Here is a 22266-nt window from a genome sequence, read left to right on the forward strand (position 1 = left end):
CTCTGAGTGTTGTGTACGAGGTCTGTGAGAAAAGTATCCCACCTTATTATTTTTTTAAAAAAACTATATGGATTTGAATCATGTGTGATTACATCAGCCAAGCTTGAACCCTCGTGCGCAGGCGTGAGTTTTTTCACACCTGTCGGTGACGTCATTCGCCTGTGAGCATGCCTTGTGGAAGGAGTGGTCCAGCCCCCTCGTTGGAATTCCTTTGTCTGAGAAGTTGCTGAGAGACTGGTGCTGTGCTTGATCAAACTTTTTTCAAAAACTGTGAGGCACATCCGAGTGGACACCATTCGACAAATTCAGCTGGTTTTCGGTGAAAATTTTAACGGCTGATGAGAGATTTTGGATTGTTTCTATCGCTGTAAGGACTTCCCACGGAGCGGGACGTCACGCAGCGCTCTGAGGCGACGTCGTCATCCTGTTTCAAGCTGAAAACCTCCACATTTAAGCCTCTGTTGACCCAGGATGTCGTGAGAGAACAGAGAACTTTTAGAAGAAGTCGGGATCAGCAGTTTATCCGGACATTCCACTGTTAAAGGAGATTTTTTTAATGAAAGACGTACGGACAGATTGGCGCGTTGGCTGGCGCGACGCGCCTGCCACAGGAAAAACACCTCCGTTGGAAGCCTTATGGACAAGTTGGAACATGCCCTGCTGTTAAACAATTTCTCAGATACTCACTCAACTGAAAGCCACCAAAAGCCGCCTGGATTTTACAAATGGTTATCAACACGGAGGTGTTTTTCCTGTGGCGGGCGCACTGCGTCGGCTCGCAGTCTTTCATTAAAAAATCTCCTTTAACAGTGGAATGTCCGGATAAACTGCTGATTCCGACCTCTTCTGAAAGTTCTCTGTTCTCTCATGACGTCCTGGGTCAACAGAGGCTTAAATTTGGAGGTTTTCAGCTTGAAACAGGATGACGACGTCGCCTTGGAGCGCTGCACGACGTCCCGCTCCGTGGGAAGTCCTTACAGCGATAGAAACAATCCAAAATCTCTCATCAGCTGTTAAAATTTACACCGAAAACCAGCTGAATTTCTCGAATGGTGTCCACTCGGATGTGCCTCACAGTTCTTGAAAAATTTTTGATCAAGCACAGCGCCAATCTCTCAGCAACTTCTCAGACAATGAAAATCCGACGAGGGGGCTGGACCACTCCTTCCACAAGGCGTGCTCACAGGCGAATGACGTCACCGACAAGCGTGAAAAAACTCACGCATGCGCACGAGGGTTCAAGCTTGGCTGATGTAATCACACGTGATTCAAATCCATATAGTTTTAAAAAAAAATAAAACTGTCGGTTTCTTTTCTAATAGACCTCGTACATGCACCTGCCTCATTTGGAGAAACTTTTCCCGTACGTGCTCGCACTCCTCTCTGGTTTTGTGCAGGGTTTTCTTGTGGTAGAAAGGGGAGAGTTTTTGTGTTCCCTCTGACAGCTCTTTGAACAGGCCCAGCCAGCTCAGGTGCTCCACGCTCTGTCGGGGACAGTGCATGAGTACAGTCAGCTGAAATTTCTCCAAATCTTTTCAAATTACTTCACATTAATGAGTGAATATGCAAGGCAAGCATCTTAACTCTTTAATGATCAATGCAACTATTTGGTAGAACAAGATATCTACTAGATTCTATTGAAAAGGGTTAAAATTGCTTCATTGTTTAAAAACTGGTGCACAAGTCGTGTTTTCTCTACACAATTAATTTAAATAATCAGCAAAATAAAGACTAAAAAGGCATGAAGAAGCTAATGCAAACCCTGTGAATTCTGTAAAAATGACTTATTTTTATAAAATTCTTGTCACCCCTCTAATACTAATCAATCACAAGTATTCTACTGATCAATATCAATTTTGGATCATTTCTGTAGTCCTATTGGTTGCAGAGATATAACACAAAATGTAGTAGAGAAGCTTGAATCCTCGACTGGACTGGGTTGCTTGAAGTGAGGATGTTTCGCTTCAAATCGCAGAAGCTTCCTCAGCTAAAATTCTTGCTCTGGTAGTCTGACTTCTGTCTGACTCTTGTCGAGAAGAACAAAACAGAAGCCACAAAAGCTGGAGTTTTAAACCTAACCAGACGCCTCCTACCGAGAGGCAGACTGCTATAGGCTAGTGACTAAACAATAGCTTTAATTAGCACCTATTGTGCTCTAGTTAGCATCCTCCTAAGGACAGGGTAGCTGTCCTTCCTAATGATGGGACTGACACCTCTCCAGATGACATGAATGACTCATTACCATGAACAAAAGACTGAAACTGCTTTGACCTGAGTACCCCATTGTAAACAGGGGACAAAGCGTGTCTCAGACCCCCTCCCTGGTTAAGGCTGGGTTTCAACTGTTTCCCATAGAATGCCTCCTTCACCCCTCTCTCAAACCATTTCTTCTCTCCGGCTAAGATTTTAACTTCCTTGTCCTCAAACGTGTGGTTAGTGTCTTTAAGGTGGCCAATATCAGTCTGCCTTTCAGTAGGAGGCGTCTGGTTAGGTTTAAAACTCCAGCTTTTGTGGCTTCTGTTTGTTCTTCTCGACAAGGGTCAGACAGAAGTCAGACTACCAGAGCAAGAATTTTAGCTGAGGAAGCTTCTGCGATTTGAAGCAAAACGTCCTTGCGTCAAGCAATCCAGTCCAGACGAAGATTCAAGCTTCTCTACTATGGAAACCACCTGGACAACTGAGAGCCTACACAGAAGCACAAAATGTGTTTTTCGCACCATGCATTGAGTGAAATATGTTTGCACATGATCAGAATGTGTCCAAATGACATCATTTTCTTGTTTGTAATTGAGGAAGCAAAAAAAAAAAAAAAATTTGATGTTACTGAAAGTTCAGTACTGCTGTGGCACTTCTGCATAATGACTGGATGTAAACATGTGACCACAGCTGCAAAGGGATTTCAACAAGTTTAAACTCTCAAATACACTAAAAATGTAAATATTTAAAAATCAGAGGTCGTTAATGGTCATAACCTCCTAATACAACAAAGTTATTACAGTATTCTTATGACTTATTTCTATGTTGTTAACATTTCACAAGTGTCCTTCAAATGCATCATTATTGTGTTTGCACCTCCAGTTTTTCCCTAAATGAATCAACCTCTTTCTTCATCTCGTAGACGACTGCAGGAGTCTCACTGGCCTCGATGAGGAGTTTCTTCTCCAGACCCTGCAGTCTGAGGTCAAAGATCATCAGAACGCTGTTAATTCTGTAGATGCTCCTCTGTTCCTTTACAGCATGCTGGAAAAAGGTCCACAGATATTTACTCGGCACAGTCTGTCTGGTCTGTATGTCCACAACATTAGGGACCCTAATCCCACAGATCTGTGTTCATTTATACTCCACTAATTGGCATTAGAGGTTCCTAATTTAGTGGCAGATCTGACTAGTACTTCCAAATGAAAAGTCATGCTGAAGAAAACCACAGGTTGATGCATGTCAATGTCCACGTTGTGCTGTATGTGTAAAGTGTCTCACACACTGTTTGAGAGTGTCTACTTTTTCTGTGCTGTTTTCTGACCAGTACTTCACATTGGGTGATACAAGTACTGGATCTGTGGGAGTGTCCAAACTCAGACAGTCTGATTCACACAGATGCAGCAGGAACCATGAGCAAACAGCTTTGGTCAGAATCACAGTGATGTCTAAACTGTCTAAAATTGGCTCTGTGGACTGTTGGTGCCTGTGCTTATCCCCAGATTACATAGCCCAGTGGTTCTTTACTCGGTCCTCAAGTACCACCTCACACATTTACCATCTCTCCCTGCTCTGCCACAAACTGACAAGCTCATTCAGGTGTTCATACTTGACTGGCTGCACACCTAAATCTTCATCTCTACTCTCAGATCACAATGTCATCTGCATACAGATGTCCATGGAGACCTCCTCTTGATCTTCATGGTCAAACTGTCCATCACCACTGTAAAAAAGGGCTAAAGCCTGATTGATGCTTCTCCGTCTCTGGCGCTCCATAGTGAAGCAGAGCCCTGAACATCTCTGCGTACCCTCTCAAAGCCCCTCTCTGTAGCCTGACATGGACCTCCCGAAAATTTAAATTACACATCAAAACTACGGAGGACAGCAAACAGCTGTCATTGCCCACTTTTCCAGTATCACTCTTCTTCTCCGTCATATTTTAAAACTTTTTGCAGTGCGCATGGATCAAATAGAGGAATGTTTGGCAGGAAAGTCCACAAATATGACCAACTTTACAACACGGAGTCAAAAAGTACACAGACGCTTAAATAACCCAAAATTCATGTAGGGAACTTGCATTTAACACTGGTTTGGAAGTTGATGATTGTATAAAGAAGTGAAGCTCTCCATGTCATGCCCCCTACTATTCCAGAAGTAAATTGCATTACGACACCCACCAACGCAATAGAGAACTTCGAAAGGGTTACCTTCACATTGATGTCATTGCGTGGCTTCTGAGTTATGGAGTTGTAGAAGCATAAATCAGGCTAAAGCTGTAATCCCACCTCCACCTTGAGTACATCTGTCAATCTGACTGTACATCTCACCGCTGTCACATTACCCTTGCACATATCCTGCACCACCCTCACATACCTCTCTGACACTCCAGGCTTCCTCATATAATACCAACTCTTCTCCTAGTACCCTGTCATAAGCTTTCCTCAAAATCCACAATCACACAATGCAACAATGTACATCTCCATCAGCACCATCAGAGCAAACATTGCACCTGTACTGCTCTTTCTCGGCATGGGACCATAATGCTGTAAGCAGATCTTCACCTCCTTACTAAGTCTACCTTCCACTTCTCTTTCCCCTAACTTCATGCTTTATGCCTCTGTAGTTACTGCAGCTCTTCACATCACCCTTGGTCTTTAAAATCACAACCAGAAGACTCCTTCTCCACTCCTCAGGAATCACCTCACTTTCCAATATATTATTAAACAGTCTGGTTAGAAACTCCACTGTTATCTCTCCTAAACACTTCCATGCCACCATGGAATGTTGTCTTGACTAACTGCCTTTCCATTCTTCAACATCTTCATAACAGTAATGATGTCATCCTTCACCCTTGCACTTCCTGAGTTACTCACTCTACATCATCCAACCTTCTCTCTCTCATTTTCTTCATCCATCACCTCTTCAAAATATTCCCTCCACCTTCTCAACACACTCTCCTCATTTGTCAGCACATTACCATCTGCATCCTTTATCTGCTGCATATCTTTTTCAGGTCGTCCCTTTGTCTTGCCAATGGGTACAAGTCCTTTTCTTCTTCCTTAGTCACGTACAGCTCACTATGCCTTTTTATTAGCCTTTGCCACTTTGCTTTTCACCTTATATTCCTGTATACTTTCATCATCTCTCTGACTATCCCAAGTCTATTTTTGCTAACCTCTTCTCCTAATATGAGTATTTCCTGGACATCTTTATTCCATCACCAAGTGTCTGTCTTCCTTCCTCTGTCCAGGTGTCACACCCAGCACCTTCCTAACTGTCCCCCTGACCGCATCTGCAGTACTTTTCCAGTTGTCTGTAATCAGTCCCTCCTTCCACTGCCTCCCTCACCTCCTGCCTGAATATCACACAACAGTCTTCCTCTTTCAGCTTCCACCCTCTGATGGACCTCTGGTGTACACCTTGTGCCAAATCAAGGTGACCCCAAGTGGAGAAGCTGAAAGGAATTACTACTCTCGAATTCGTGTTTGCTTTGCAGGTTGCTCACACAGAGTTGCTTTACCCAGAAGCTGCTAAGAGCAGAGGTGGCTTTGAGTGGCAGGTTTGAATTCACTGCATTGTTTTAGACTGGTTTATTATAAAATCTACATTATAACAATGAAACTCCCACATTTGCACATTTAACATCCAAGTGTTAAATGTGATGTTCGAACATCAAGTGACAGTTGTTTCTCTTATGTTCTTGTGTACCTTTTCTCCATAGATGACAAATCAAATCCTAGTGCACCAGCAAGCTCCACACCTGAAACAACATCAAACAATGGAGGGTGTCAGCAGCACTTTAAAAAGCCCAATGGTTATGATTTCTGTTGTTAACATGGTAAAGATACCTAAGGACTCATTGTTGCAGTCAGCAGCCACCACCTCCAGCTTGTAGCAGGAGTTTGGACTGTTTGCTTCCAGTCTTGGGGAGATGTTGATGATACTACCTTTGGGGTTGTACAGCTTCAGAATGTCATGGGGTCCTGCCTCTGCGGCTGAACGGAATAGATCTGAAAAAAAAAGGATCAGAGGTTCAGTAACAGTTTTAGACTATTTCAGCTGACTGATTTTAGACTTGGACCCAATGCCAATAGTCTCCCTTCACCCCTTCCTTTCAATTTGGAAAATGAGGGGAAAGAGTGAAACGGTAGGGCCAAGGTAGAGTTTTGGGATTAGCCCTTAATGTTTTCTTCAGAAATACCATTTAATTCAGTGCATTAGGAATATGACAGGACAAAAGATGTTGTCAGCTCTGCTACAACAGTCTATTGATGATTTTAACTTCTATGTGGCGTTTTGTTATCAGAGAAAATGTGATGAAGCACCACAGATCTGATTTTGACATTTTAACTGTCATACAATGGGTGATTGAGAAGCTTTGAGCCTGACACAGAAAATGTAGGGTGTGGGGTGCTATGACTCGGTAGCTCACAAAAAAAAGGGAATGTCTCCAAAAGAGATCCATGAAGACATGATAATGATATTAGGGGAGGATTCTGTTGTGTGTGGGCCGCCAGAAGAGGAGGTACTGCTGGCCCACCATCAGAGGGCGCCCTGCCTGAAGTGCGGGCTTCAGGCACGAGAGGGCGCTGCCGCCATGGACGCAGCCGGGGGTGACAGCTGTCACTCATTACCTCTTGACAGCTGTCACCCATCTACTCAACGTCCTCTCACTCCATAAAGACCAGACGTCATCTCCACCTCGTTGCCGAGATATCATACTTCATTGGAGGTAATATCCTCAGCCGTTTGTGTGGTACAATATAATTTGTATATTGTGAGTGTTTGCAGGAGTACCGGTACCTCTGTCGGTGGAAGCTGAGAGAGTGCTGGACGGCACTCTTTTCCCCTGAGGAATCACTGCGGTACTCTGCAAGATATTGAGTGAGAGGTGGAGGTGGCATTCCCACCGCTGTTGTTACTGGGTGTACACACACCCACACTTGACTGTCTTTGTTCTCGCCAGCAGTACCAGATCCGACAGTCGGGGACGGTGATCACCTGGGAATTCGGGACTTGGCGGCTCCAGTATTCACCAGGTTCTGTGGCGGCGGAAATCGTGTGGTTCCGGCTCTTCTCAGGACAGACGTCTTCTATCCTCGAGCCTGCCCACACGTCACCTTTGTGGATTGACGGTAATTATATTCTGAGATTGTCTGTATGTTCGTTGTGCACATTTCACAACATTAAATTGTTACCTTTTGGCTCATCTATTGGCCGTTCATTTGCGCCCCCTGTTGTGGGTCCGTGTCACTACACTTTCACAACAGATTCCCCATCTTATGATATAGTTAAACGCTCGTCAACCAAATTCAAGAGGGGCAGAACAAGCGTTGAAGATGGGAAAGATCAGGAAGACCCAGAACTGCCACCTTGACTGACATGGATCCAGAAGATCCATGATATGGTCCTTGCTAACAGAAGAGTAAGTGAGTTTCTCATAGCCAGTATTGTAGGCAGGGGCACTGCCAGGGATTTTGGGCCCATGAAAAGAAATCTTACTGGGCCACCTCCCATATTATTTTGTCAGTATTATAATTGTATTAAGGGCCTCTCTGGGCACCTGTCAATCATGGGCCCCTAGAATCCTTTCCTTATTCTCCACTTTTCAGCACCCCTGATTGTAGGCATTTCCCAGGAGAGAGTTCATTAAGTTCATTCAGATTGGGCAGGAGAACTGGAATTGATGAAACTTTCAGCATGATGGGTCCCAAGGCTTCTCACGGCTGATCAGAAACACATTACATTAACTTAGTTATGGTTTCTTCTTGGTTGGGCTCAGAACTATTCAATCACCTCCCGTATATTGCATGCATGTACATGAGAATAAAACTGTTATGATTTTGTGCTATAATTAATACAAGGAAGAACCCCGAAATGCAGGTCAACCGGGACAACAAGTGTGAGTTTCCAAAAATCCAAAACTTTATAACACAAGGGGTGAGCAAAAACAACACAGACTGATGCAGGGTATACTCAAACCAAAATACAATTTCGAACCACCTGACAACAGGTGGAGGAATCTACTGAGGTGTGACTGTGAGGAAATAACTCAAAAAAACCATAGATGACAAAGGCGTGAATCAGATCAAAATCAGGATACTTACAAAAACCCCAAAAGATGAGGGAAAACATTGAGCATGACACCAATACACTCGAGACAGATCATGAAAAGCAAATGGGCCCATAAAGCAAAGACAAACAAGAGTGACTTAAATAATCCCATCTAAATGAGCAGAAGGTGCAGTAAACAAGAGAGACATGTGAATAACTAAACAGAACACAAGGGGGCAACAAATCACAATGAACACATCAAAGAATAAAATGCAAACGTGACTGCAGAAAGTCAGTGTAATTATACTAATGATGAAACTGAACAGAAGACCTGAACAGAAGGTGATACCAGCCAATAGATAAAAGTGAACACATAAACTCAAAAAGGGAGACCAGTTGCAAACTAGAAAACCAGACACACACACACATCCAGGCCCGCAACTGACAGCTGGAGGGGGCGTGTCCCACACACACACACATGCAGACCTGCAAGTGACAGCCGGAGGGGGTGTGACACACACACACACACACACACACACACACACACACACACACACACACACACACACACACACACACACACACACACACACATAGACCTGCAACTGACAGCCACAGGGGGCGTGTCACACACCAAAGACAGACAAGTTCAACACACATGACAATAACATAACATATGGATAAAACTCAAACCAGGACTAACAATATAAGCCCATGACAAAAACAAATAAAACAGAGATTTAGAAATTACTTCCTGCACCTACTATCCTGGTTTAACTTTGATAACTTCTGACTGGGGGCCCTTTCCTGGGTGGCTTCATTCCCATTTACACTGTATTCATGTGACTCTAGTGGGATTAACCCATGAGCAGCTAACATTAAAGACATTTCTAGAAAGAGGAAAAAACTCCACAGTTACAGTGCAGTGGATGAAAAGTTCTGTGTTGAGAACCATCATAGCTGCCTCCTTACACCAAAGAAACTGAAGCCACATTTCAGGCTCTGAAAAGGCCCCAGTGATGAGTGTTCCTGATCCGTCATATTAAGTCATTGTGGAGGTTGGATGGTTCTGTTACAAAGCTCTTCTGAGGACAGTAATTGTGCTTTGAAAAAAAAAAAGTTCTCAGAAGAGCATAACTATGGATGAGTGGTGCCACTGGTTAGAAAGGACCAGTCAGCCCCTCTTAGTGTGGACAGATCACAAGAATCTGGTTGAACTTCTGACAGACAAGGTGGGCTTTACTTTTCACTTGCTTCAATTTCACCCTCTCATATCATCCAGTTAATATCATCCACCCAACCCTAATCCTTGGTTGGATCCTCTTGCTTGCCTCTACTGGTGGTTGGCTCTCACTGCGGTATTGTATCACTTCCTGTTCCGGAGCACAGCGGTGTTTTTCTGTATCTGTTAGCTGTTTAATCTGCGCAGTTAGATTGATCTAGTTATCTAGATTACGATTTGTTCCCAGTGTAATCTTTACGTGCCTTAACTAAAGCACTCCTTCTGCTGAATCACCTCTAAATTATTTACACATTATTCACTTTGCGTGTTTTTAGGAATCCGCTAGCTTAGCGTAGCTACTAGCTCTTAGCCGATTTAGCATGGCGGCTTCTCCTGTCTCTCCCGCACTTTTCTGCTCTGGGTGTGAAATGTTTAGTTATTCCTCGGCCTCCTTTAACAGTAACGGTACTTGTAATAAGTGTAGCTTATTCGTAGCTTTGGAGGCCAGGCTGGGCGAATTGGAGACTCGGCTCCGCACCGTGGAAATTCTACAGCTAGCCAGGCCCCTGTAGTCGGTGCGGACCAAGGTAGCTTAGCCGCCGTTAGTTCCCCCCTGGCAGATCCCGAGCAGCCGGGAAAGCAGGCTAACTGGGTGACAGTGAGGAGGAAGCGTAGCCCTAAACAGAAGCCCCGTGTACACAGCCAACCCGTTCACATCTCTAACCGTTTTTCCCCACTCGACGACACACCCGCCGAGGATCAAACTCTGGTTATTGGCGACTCTGTTTTGAGAAATGTGAAGTTAGCGACACCAGCAACCATAGTCAATTGTCTTCCGGGGGCCAGAGCAGGCGACATTGAAGGAAATTTGAAACTGCTGGCTAAGGCTAAGCGTAAATTTGGTAAGATTGTAATTCACGTTGGCAGTAATGACACCCGGTTACGCCAATCGGACCAGGAAGCAGAGTTGTAGTCTTACACACCTCTCTGCAGCTTCTCTCCCCCTGCCAACCCCTCATTACCCCATCCCCGTAGAGACGGTGCCTGCTCCCAGACTACCAATAACCAGCAAAAATCTATTTAAGCATAAAAATTCAAAAAGAAAAAATAATATAGCACCTTCAACTGCACCACAGACTAAAACAGTTAAATGTGGTCTATTAAACATTAGGTCTCTCTCTTCTAAGTCCCTGTTGGTAAATGATATAATAATTGATCAACATATTGATTTATTCTGCCTAACAGAAACCTGGTTACAGCAGGATGAATATGTTAGTTTAAATGAGTCAACACCCCCGAGTCACACTAACTGTCAGAATACTCGTAGCACGGGCCGGGGCGGAGGATTAGCAGCAATCTTCCATTCCAGCTTATTAATTAATCAAAAACCCAGACAGAGCTTTAATTCATTTGAAAGCTTGTCTCTTAGTCTTGTCCATCCAAATTGGAAGTCCCAAAAACCAGTTTTATTTGTTATTATCTATCGTCCACCTGGTCGTTACTGTGAGTTTCTCTGTGAATTTTCAGACCTTTTGTCTGACTTAGTGCTTAGCTCAGATAAGATAATTATAGTGGGCGATTTTAACATCCACACAGATGCTGAGAATGACAGCCTCAACACTGCATTTAATCTATTATTAGACTCTATTGGCTTTGCTCAAAAAGTAAATGAGTCCACCCACCACTTTAATCATATCTTAGATCTTGTTCTGACTTATGGTATGGAAATAGAAGACTTAACAGTATTCCCTGAAAACTCCCTTCTGTCTGATCATTTCTTAATAACATTTACATTTACTCTGATGGACTACCCAGCAGTAGGGAATAAGTTTCATTACACTAGAAGTCTTTCAGAAAGCGCTGTAACTAGGTTTAAGGATATGATTCCTTCTTTATGTTCTCTAATGCCATATACCAACACAGTGCAGAGTAGCTACCTAAACTCTGTAAGGGAGATAGAGTATCTCGTCAATAGTTTTACATCCTCATTGAAGACAACTTGGATGCTGTAGCTCCTCTGAAAAAGAGAGCTTTAAATCAGAAGTGTCTGACTCCGTGGTATAACTCGCAAACTCGTAGCTTAAAGCAGATAACCCGTAAGTTGGAGAGGAAATGGCGTCTCACTAATTTAGAAGATCTTCACTTAGCCTGGAAAAAGAGTCTGTTGCTCTATAAAAAAGCCCTCCGTAAAGCTAGGACATCTTTCTACTCATCACTAATTGAAGAAAATAAGAACAACCCCAGGTTTCTTTTCAGCACTGTAGCCAGGCTGACAAAGAGTCAGAGCTCTATTGAGCTGAGTATTCCATTAACTTTAACTAGTAATGACTTCATGACTTTCTTTGCTAACAAAATTTTAACTATTAGAGAAAAAATTACTCATAACCATCCCAAAGACGTATCGTTATCTTTGGCTGCTTTCAGTGATGCCGGTATTTGGTTAGACTCTTTCTCTCCGATTGTTCTGTCTGAGTTATTTTCATTAGTTACTTCATCCAAACCATCAACATGTTTATTAGACCCCATTCCTACCAGGCTGCTCAAGGAAGCCCTACCATTATTTAATGCTTCGATCTTAAATATGATCAATGTATCTTTGTTAGTTGGCTATGTACCACAGGCTTTAAGGTGGCAGTAATTAAACCATTACTTAAAAAGCCATCACTTGACCCAGCTATCTTAGCTAATTATAGGCCAATCTCCAACCTTCCTTTTCTCTCAAAAATTCTTGAAAGGGTAGTTGTAAAACAGCTAACTGATCATCTGCAGAGGAATGGTCTATTTGAAGAGTTTCAGTCAGGTTTTAGAATTCATCATAGTACAGAAACAGCATTAGTGAAGGTTACAAATGATCTTCTTATGGCCTCGGACAGTGGACTCATCTCTCTGCTTGTTCTGTTAGACCTCAGTGCTGCTTTTGATACTGTTGACCATAAAATTTTATTACAGAGATTAGAGCATGCCATAGGTATTAAAGGCACTGTGCTGCGGTGGTTTGAATCATATTTGTCTAATAGATTACAATTTGTTCATGTAAATGGGGAATCTTCTTCACAGACTAAAGTTAATTATGGAGTTCCACAAGGTTCTGTGCTAGGACCAATTTTATTCACTTTATACATGCTTCCCTTAGGCAGTATTATTAGATGGTATTGCTTAAATTTTCATTGTTGCGCAGATGATACCCAGCTTTATCTATCCATGAAGCCAGAGGACACACACCAATTAGCTAAACTGCAGGATTGTCTTACAGACATAAAGACATGGATGACCTCTAATTTCCTGCTTTTAAACTCAGATAAAACTGAAGTTATTGTACTTGGCCCCACAAATCTTAGAAACATGGTGTCTAACCAGATCCTTACTCTGGATGGCATTACCCTGACCTCTAGTAATACTGTGAGAAATCTTGGAGTCATTTTTGATCAGGATATGTCATTCAAAGCGCATATTAAACAAATATGTAGGACTGCTTTTTTGCATTTACGCAATATCTCTAAAATCAGAAAGGTCTTGTCTCAGAGTGATGCTGAAAAACTAATTCATGCATTTATTTCCTCTAGGCTAGACTATTGTAATTCATTATTATCAGGTTGTCCTAAAAGTTCCCTAAAAAGCCTTCAGTTAATTCAAAATGCTGCAGCTAGAGTACTGACGGGGACTAGAAGGAGAGAGCATATCTCACCCATATTGGCCTCTCTTCATTGGCTTCCTGTTAATTCTAGAATAGAATTTAAAATTCTTCTTCTTACTTATAAGGTTTTGAATAATCAGGTCCCATCTTATCTTAGGGACCTCGTAGTACCATATCACCCCAATAGAGCGCTTCGCTCTCAGACTGCAGGCTTACTTGTAGTTCCTAGGGTTTGTAAGAGTAGAATGGGAGGCAGAGCCTTCAGCTTTCAGGCTCCTCTCCTGTGGAACCAGCTCCCAATTCAGATCAGGGAGACAGACACCCTCTCTACTTTTAAGATTAGGCTTAAAACTTTCCTTTTTGCTAAAGCTTATAGTTAGGGCTGGATCAGGTGACCCTGAACCATCCCTTAGTTATGCTGCTATAGACGTAGACTGCTGGGGGGGTTCCCATGATGCACTGTTTCTTTCTCTTTTTGCTCTGTATGCACCACTCTGCATTTAATCATTAGTGATCGATCTCTGCTCCCCTCCACAGCATGTCTTTTTCCTGGTTCTCTCCCTCAGCCCCAACCAGTCCCAGCAGAAGACTGCCCCTCCCTGAGCCTGGTTCTGCTGGAGGTTTCTTCCTGTTAAAAGGGAGTTTTTCCTTCCCACTGTAGCCAAGTGCTTGCTCACAGGGGGTCGTTTTGACCGTTGGGGTTTTACATAATTATTGTATGGCCTTGCCTTACAATATAAAGCGTCTTGGGGCAACTGTTTGTTGTGATTTGGCGCTATATAAAAAAATTGATTAATTGATTAAGTTGTTGAATTAATAAGCTTAGAGCACTTTCCTGCCAATGCTGACTATGCCAAGACTAGCTTATGCCCTGACTGTATGGACCTGGGAGATCGAACAGCTTGTTGATGGCGGTTGCCTGCCAGGCAGATTGCCTGAAGGGGCTTGGTCCTCAGGTTCTTCAGTGCGGGCACATATCTAATGTTACATGACATCCCGAGCTGAGTCACACATTACATTTTATTCAGTGGCAGCTTTAGCGGCCCACCTGCTCCAAAGTTTTCAGGGACTTCATTTCCACATGTTGCATTTGTACCATAAAGAAAACTTCTGGACCTCCTTCTGTTGGTCTCCTCAAGATGCTCCCAGTTTCTCTCTGCCTCTGCTCCAACATCTCCATTATGTTTGTCACTAGATTGCCCTCTTCAAGGGTAAATCTTCTGAACTCACAGTATTTGACAGATTTTCTAAAATGACAGCATGTCTGGTTGTCTGCCCCAACACTCCCCCTCTTTCTTTTCTTTCATGAAGTGGATCCTTGGTTTATTGATTCACTCCCCATGTCATCAGTGCCTCTGCTATCCATCTGGCACTGCATCCAAACCCTTTTTTCACATGCCATGGGTGAAACCAGTCCTCTCTAAAAATACTGTTTCCTATTCTTCCACTCAACACCCAGATTGTGGATGGGGCTCCAGCGTGCACTGTTAAGCCTCCTCTCATAGTCCGCAATTGCTAATTGACTGGGAAGGGTACAACTTGAGGAAGACTTCTGGGTCACCACCAGCGATGTCTTGGATCCCTCCCTGATCCACATCTTTTTCAAAGACCATCCAGACACTCTTGGGATGTCTAATGACATGTTCGGGGTTGGAGATACTGTCACAGCCATGTTCCTTGCACTTCTGCTGGTACTTTTATTTTGTTAGCTCTCGCTGTTTATTTCAGTGACGTCCTTTCAGTTCCAGTGCACTCCTGTTTGCCATTCATGTTCTCACCTGTTTACTAATTCTATAAAATGCCAACATCTAATCCCCCTCATCTGTCGCTTGGTGTTGGCCATACTGTTGACTCTCATTACTAAATGAAGGTATGCTCTCTCTGAGAATACAAACTAGTCATTTATCATTTTCTGGATCCGGGTTCGGGTCACAGTGGCAGCCCGGTGACATCTTCAAGTTTCTGACTCTGATGCACACAATATGAACAGTTAATGCTCTGGAAAGCTTCACAGCAATGTGGCGGTGAAGAGCTGTCAGGAGCAGGTGTTCACAATCCACACCTTTCATTCGCTGCTGCTGTAACTGCAAATTTGGTCCATGCACAGAACACCAGTAGGACTACAACAAACGGTTAGTTTCACAAGCGATTAGTCTGTTGATTTCTGTTTTTTCTTCAGATTACTTGGTTGTTTTGTTTATTAAATGTGAGAAATGGAAAAAAAAATGTCCATAAGAATAGTTTAAAACCACAAAACAGTCTTAAAATGTCTTATTTTTTTCTGAATAAGAGCCCAAAATCCAAAAACCTTCCAATTATGTATAGCAATAATGTAAACCTTGGCTTTAGAAAAGCCTCTGCATGTATCCTGTAAATGCAGTGACTGAATACATCCAGACAGATAGATAGATGAGTCCAGCGCCTCCAGATTGTTAATGCAATAACTAAAAAAGAATAAATGCTATAATTTTGTAAGCCACCTAATTAAAGGAGCATATAATCACAATCAAATGTTGGTATGATTGGAACCACTGAAGAACTAGGGTTGGACCCCAGGAAGCAGGCAGCAGAACACAACGGGTTAGGTGCAAACCAAGGTGTTTAATGATCCAAAGTGACGGGAAACAGACAATCGGTGACAAGATCCTCCCAGGTGACAATATAAACAAAAATAACCACAGTCAAGGTGAAGGTCAAAAAGAGGGAGCAATAAAAAACAACACTCAAAAAACACTGCAAGAACAAAACATTTACTAGCAGGTGTACAGGGTGCAGACGGACACGGGGAGTGACAGAGACATGAGCAAACATAATCAACCGGAAACTAACAGTGAGGATGGAGAGGCTTAAATACTCAACTGATTAACAACAGGTGTGACAAGGGTGAACGTTAAAGCCACGACACGTGGGGAAAAATAAAGGAATGCACAGAGATGAAAACTAAAAGGACAACACAAGGGGTGTGAAACCTAAAACCAGATCAAGAAACAACAAACCATAACAACACGTGCACGAACTGCAACGTCCAACATGGAACAGACAACTGGATCACAGAGAACTAATTCAAATGGAGAAATAAACTTGTGACAACTAGAACTAACAGAAAACAGCACAGGTGTGAACAACGGTAAAGGAACAGAAAGAAAACCTCCCGAGTAAAGCTGCATTCTTATTAATCACCTTCTTTGAATATTTAATTAGTCACACACATTGCACACTTTAATTGTCCTCAACCTTTGAAAAGTGTAAATTGCCAGATTTTTTTTTTTCTATTTTACTGATTTAAAATTGTGTTTTGGAGGTTATGGAGAAAACAACTGGAAAATGTAATCTTTGACTGTTTGCAAATTTTAAGATGATGACTTTTGAGAGACTTTTTTTGCAGAAGCAGTCTACAATAATTAAGAGTTGCAACTCTATTTCCATGAAATTCACTAAATGAATGAATGAATGAATGAATGAAGCATCATGAAGCACACTGATGCACAGCTTTGTCCTTCTTTTTCTTTTCCTACCTTTCACATCCTGGGCAGGACAGTCTGCTGAGAACTCAGCCTTTTCTGGTCTCCCATTCACCAAGAAGTAGATGATTTTCGTTGCCATCTCATGAAGTGATGTTGCTGTGTTTAGTTGTGATCTGTGCAGAAACACACACACACTGTCACTTTATCATATCACTGAAGCAAAACTCCACCCTCCTTTTATCCTTCACCTCCACCCCCCTTCCTCTGCTGTTCCTTCTTTTCCTTCCTTCCTTCTGCAGTGTTTTCTGAGGTGAAAGAGAAATCAGTGTCATCAAAGGGTGTTTCTTGATTTTTTTTTCCCCCTCATATTTATTTTAAATCAACTGGTACTGTTTCATAGGCTCCAATCTCCTGCCAGAAGTGGGTATAGAAAGTGGATGGATGGATGCTGTTGGTTAAACTGTACTCCGCTCCACCAGGTGGCACTGTTCTACATAACAGTCAAGAAAACCTTCCGTTTTGGGCCTTCGTTGTTTTAGTTTCACGCATGCGCGTGTCGAAGTAGACCAGTGTGGTTCTTTCAGATAACTTTATAATCTTTATGTTTTATCTACTTTATTTTTTAAATGACTGAATGTAAAGCAGAAACGACAACTAATCCATCTAAAGAGCTGCTGTCTCTGAATCCCGAACAAGAGTCCAAGTTCAAGAAAAAGGTGCAGCTGGTGTGTTTGCAAGCGCACCCCAGAAAAATAAAGCAGTTCTTTATGTTGTACTTTCCTGTCAGGAGACGAGCACAAATCTACATAATACAAAGATACTTTAATCCTTTTCTTTTTGCTGCCATGCTGTGTGAAGTCTGTTCAGGGTTTATATTATTTTATTTTATAAAGCTCGTCTATTTATGTTGCTCTTATTAGTCTATTTATAAGATTTTAGTCAAACGTTTGGGAGCTGTGAGTTGGGAAATATCGAAGGAGGACTCCCAACAGTCTAGGTCCCATTGCTGGCCCAGGTAAGAGGAGGTCATTCAGGCTCTGACCCTTGAAGGTAAAAGAACAGTTAAAGACTATATGGTTTTTACTGTTATGAAGGACCATGTGATGTGGAGTATACCATGAGCAATTGCTCGTTTCTGCTTTCTTTTCTGACATGGGTGTGACACATTGCCAGCATTCTAGGAGCTTATGAATCTCCTTGGTGTAGGTCTCTGCCCTTTTTTGGTTCCTTGGCTAGTCTTCTTTCCCTCCCATGCAGCTGAGCCAACACTGCAACCCTTTCTGCCCTTTCCTCAAGGTGCTTCACTGCTTGGGCATCCTCCTTTCATCGAGTAATAAGCCGCTCACTCCGATATGGCAAGTCCTTGAGATGACGGCACTTTTCTCGCAGGGCTATCTATGATTGGGTAAGTATGGCAAACAAGACTGAGTCCCGTGGCAGGGAAAGCCCTGTGGATCTGGACGTAATTGCTAGGCTGTGAGACAGAAGCTACTCAAAATGATACTGCAGCTCCATGGATGGTGCAAATCTCGTCTGACTGTGCGGAGAGCCAGATCTTCAGGTTCCCCTTGAAGACCTAAGAGATTGACAGCATCTTGTAGGAATACGGTGCCTTCTGACACATCGTGTAATATAGCGTAGGTCTCAAGTACCTTATTGTGAACATGGTTGGAGTGGGAAGTGGACGTGGACGGGACAAAGGCAGGACACGGTGATTTTATCAGCAAGGTTGAGCTCCCCGGTAAAGCCCTCTCCATGCTATGCTTGGATTTTATCAACAAAACCTTGGAAGAACACAGCAAGATGAATAAACATGTCATCAAATTAATATTAAATGGACTAATCCTGGGTTCAGAAGAGTGCAGAAGAGGCACAGCGAGCCCCAAAGCACTTGTACCCCTCAGTGACATCCAGTGCTCAGGTAAAATATATATATATGGCTTTATTTTGACATGAAACATTCTTTTTCTCAAAACATGACCCTCTGTAGAAAAACAAATGAACCCTTCTTCTTCTTCTTCTTCTTCTTCTTCTTCTGTGGTGTATAACGGTAGCCAGCATCCCTATTGTTGCATTGCTGCCACCTTCTGCATCAGTCCGTTATAACACAAGCTTTACACAAGATACAAATCCATGTTTGGGGCTTATTTTACAGTCAGTACATACAGTTCTTTACACTAGCTACAACTACAGCTGCGCTTACAGAACGCAAAAACCTCTGCCAACAGAGTAGTCAGATTTTTCAATGTCATACTGGTGTAGTACGAATTTATATTGATCCTTCGTTAAAATTATGTCATGTTATTGTGGGGCTTGCTCCAAGCTCATTTGCAAATACCAGGTTAAGGTAATTTAGTTTCCACTTGAAAATTACAAATAAATGTTGATTAATTAGACTGACATCAAAACATCAATTGCGTCATAACATGGGGAATATTAGCACTCAGTATTGGTATTCTGATTAAGAGTTAGCCAAGGCATCATCTCCAAGCAGCTGATTTCAAAACTGAAAATTTTAGAATATTTGGTCAATTTTGATGCTGAACTTTTTGAGGTCAAAGGTCAAACTCAAGGCCACACAAGAAGAGCCTTCCTATGAGGAGCAATATGGGCCAAGTTGGAAGGCCCTATGATTCGTAGTTCCAAAGTTATGGTCATTTATGTTTTTCCATGTTTTGCATCACACTGACCACAACCTTTGACCTTGATAATCTAATCATTTTTATTCTACGGGTAGTTGAACCATCTGTGAAAATTTCATGATATATGCAAAATTGTGTCTGTGAGACTGTTAAGTAAGCATGTTTTGCATTACACTGACCATGACCTTTGACCTTAAAAATGTAAAAAAAAAAGGGGGGATGGGTAGATGAATCATCTGTGAAAATTTTGTGATGATATATGCAAAATTTTGTCCGTGAGAGGGTTAACTATGCAAGTTTTGTATCACACTGACCATGACTTTGAAAATCTAACCAGTCGTTCCTTGAACAGTGTCTGACGTCTCCATAAAATTTCATCAAAATCTGTTCATAACTTTTTGAGTAATCTTGTTCACAGACAGACAGACAGGCAAACCAGTGCTACAGCTGTTCCTCCAACTTCATTGGTGGAGGTAATAACAAAGAGACCAGTAATACAATTAATTACCTTATTATTTAAGTAAAATTAAGAAAATGTCCTTTTGCTCAGTGTTCCCTCAATGTCACAGACAGAATCCATCTCACATGAGCCTTAAGCCTGAAGTCCTTGTTGAGGGGTTGCCTGTCAAGTCGGTCTATTACCCCCTGGTCCAGAGCACCAATGAACCAGTTAGAGAAAGCCTTCTCTGCATCTTCACAGGTGATTTGGCTGGTCATGGCATTTTACTTCAAGCCTCATGCAAGGAAGAATGGTCACTTTTTTCATATGTCCCAATGCAACTCTCAGCCAGGACCGTAAAGGCAATTATGTTAAGTGCTATAGGCAATTCCATATTAATTCAAGACAACCTTTTGATTTCGACATCATGGTCCTCAGTCACCTTGGCATGAGATCGGGATGAGCACAGACCTTTCATGGGCCACTAGCATCCCCTAGTGGTCTCTGTGTATATTCATATAATAGTATCATATTCTAAAACGTGTTTCTCATACTGTTTAAAAATGACTCCAAAGTCCAAACAGCTAGTAATATACTGCTGTAAAATCGTGCTGAGTGGTAAGCAGATCTATTGTTTTTGGATACTGGTGGAGTAGGTGGTCTGAGAAACACTGTGGCTGTGGTGCTTCAAGTTCCTTCATCATATCTAAGAGAAAACACCCTGTGATGAGGAAGGCCCACTTGTGTTCTGCACAAACCTGTTACTCGAGTTAGTGAGGTCAGGTCAAGAGGTCAGGCCAACTGCTTCTAAAATCTGGGATTACACTTTAGGAAATGACAAAACATTAAGGTATAACAACACAAGCTGTCACAGCTGTTGGAAATGTGAAACATCTAACCAGACGTTGTGCAGATCTCAAACTTGTTTCCTTTTTTCCAGGAAAAACAACACATTTTACCATGAAAAGTCCAACATGTGGTCCCTGGAGTGTCTGTTTTATGAGCTGTGTGCAAAAAGCTGATTTTCCAGACTTTAATAAAAATGTAGCAGATTTATTTTTTTTTTTTAGGAATTTCTCATCTTTAGGCATTCATTTACTGCTCCCACAGGAAAGCATCTGCTCAGCTGCGTCAAGTACAGGGTGTTCAAACGAATCCCGGCCCAGTACTCTGACCAGCTGAACGCCCTGATCTTGGTGAGATAAATGTTTATCTACTACGCTGTCATTTTACACTAGCTTATAAGAACATGTTCTGACGAGGGGTGGGAAAAAATTAGATCTCGGACCAAAACAAAGTTGGTCACAATTATGTGACTGGCTCAAAGATGTCACCATACAATCAGCGTTTTGAGGAGATCCAAATTAAAACCTGTGACCTGATCTGGTGTTATGTTTCTGAGTTTAACATGTGATTGAGGTGATCTCTGATAGAGTTCTGCAGAACTCATGGAGCTTTCTAAGTAAGTCCCTTCTGCTGCTCCCTTGTTTGCACTTGGGGTCGCCACAGCAAATCCAAGGTGGATCCGCATGTTGAATTGGCACAAGTTTTACGCCGTATGCCCTTCCTGACGCAACTCCACATTACATGGAGAAATGTGGCAGGGGTGGGATTTGAACCCGGAACCTTCTGAACTGAAACCAAGCGCATTAACCACTTGGCCACCACCCCTGCAACTCATGGAGCTTTCTAAACATTCAATTTCTGTTGTTACAAGCATTGTTCTGACTGATTCATGATGTGTTGTTGCATCACATCCCAAATGAAAAATGTTTCTATTGTAGGAATAGGCCTCCTCTGAACCAGAGTCCTGGCTGCCGTAGTTACTGAACAGAAGAAAGGAGCTGGTGACCCAGATGGTCCTGTTCATCCACCCATGTCAGCTGCACACCAAAGAAGCGGAAGCAGCGCCTGAACACTGAGCATCACCAAACGGAGACGAGGTCAATGTTGTCACCAACAACCAAGGAGGGTGCATTTTCAGAGGCAAGTACTATTTGTCAGTTTGCCGGACTACTCACATTTCAAGTCAGTCTCCACAAAACCTGCACAAATCCTCTGTTCTCCCTGTTTATCTCCCTCAAAACACAGTATAACTGCAGTTTTCCACACTGTGCATCTTTACATTTTTGACATTCTAATGTGAAAGTTGATTGTTTCAACCTGCTGTGGTCTGTTTAAAGTGAATCATTCTGAAACAAAATAAATGACAGTTGCAACATTTACCTAATAATGAAAAACCAGAAGACTTGATGAACATCTGGGTAACAGCTTGTCTTTGGGTTGTGTGACTGGAGTTGGTGTGAACCCGTCTCTGGTCTGAGTCAACCACCATCAACTCTCACTCGCTGCTTGAGTTCATCATGAACGTGTTTCTGCTGCCGTCTTACTAAAAATGACTCTGGTATAATACGATGTATCTCTTGTTGCTTCTCATCTTCAATTAAAACAGGTTTTTTTTTTCCTGATAGATAAAAGCTTTCAATCATTTTGCTTCCAATAAATGTGATGATCAATGTCAACATTAAACTGTCTACTTGATTGAATTTGCCATCAAAAAAACAAAACAAAACAAAAAAACAAAATTTAGTTAGATTCAGGAAATAATGGTCTGG

The 22266-nt window shown here is 42.3% G+C and overlaps 1 protein-coding gene across 1 annotated transcript in view; it reads right to left on the reverse strand.

Moving 5' to 3' along the window:
- LOC117524551 (high affinity cGMP-specific 3',5'-cyclic phosphodiesterase 9A) overlaps nt 1–16742 on the reverse strand; it is a 33617-nt gene extending 16875 nt beyond the window's left edge. Inside the window, exons 1-5 of the mRNA XM_034186356.1 lie at nt 16622–16742; nt 6045–6206; nt 5905–5956; nt 3073–3175; nt 1342–1484 (exon numbers count right to left, since the gene is read on the reverse strand). Of these exons, the coding sequence (XP_034042247.1) occupies nt 1342–1484; nt 3073–3175; nt 5905–5956; nt 6045–6206; nt 16622–16709 (548 nt within the window). The 5' untranslated portion in view covers nt 16710–16742. The remainder of the gene's footprint in view (nt 1–1341; nt 1485–3072; nt 3176–5904; nt 5957–6044; nt 6207–16621) is intronic.
- Between the last annotated feature and the right edge of the window lie 5524 nt (nt 16743–22266).

Source organism: Thalassophryne amazonica, chromosome 14, assembly GCF_902500255.1.
Source record: "Thalassophryne amazonica chromosome 14, fThaAma1.1, whole genome shotgun sequence".
NCBI lineage: Eukaryota > Metazoa > Chordata > Actinopteri > Batrachoidiformes > Batrachoididae > Thalassophryne > Thalassophryne amazonica.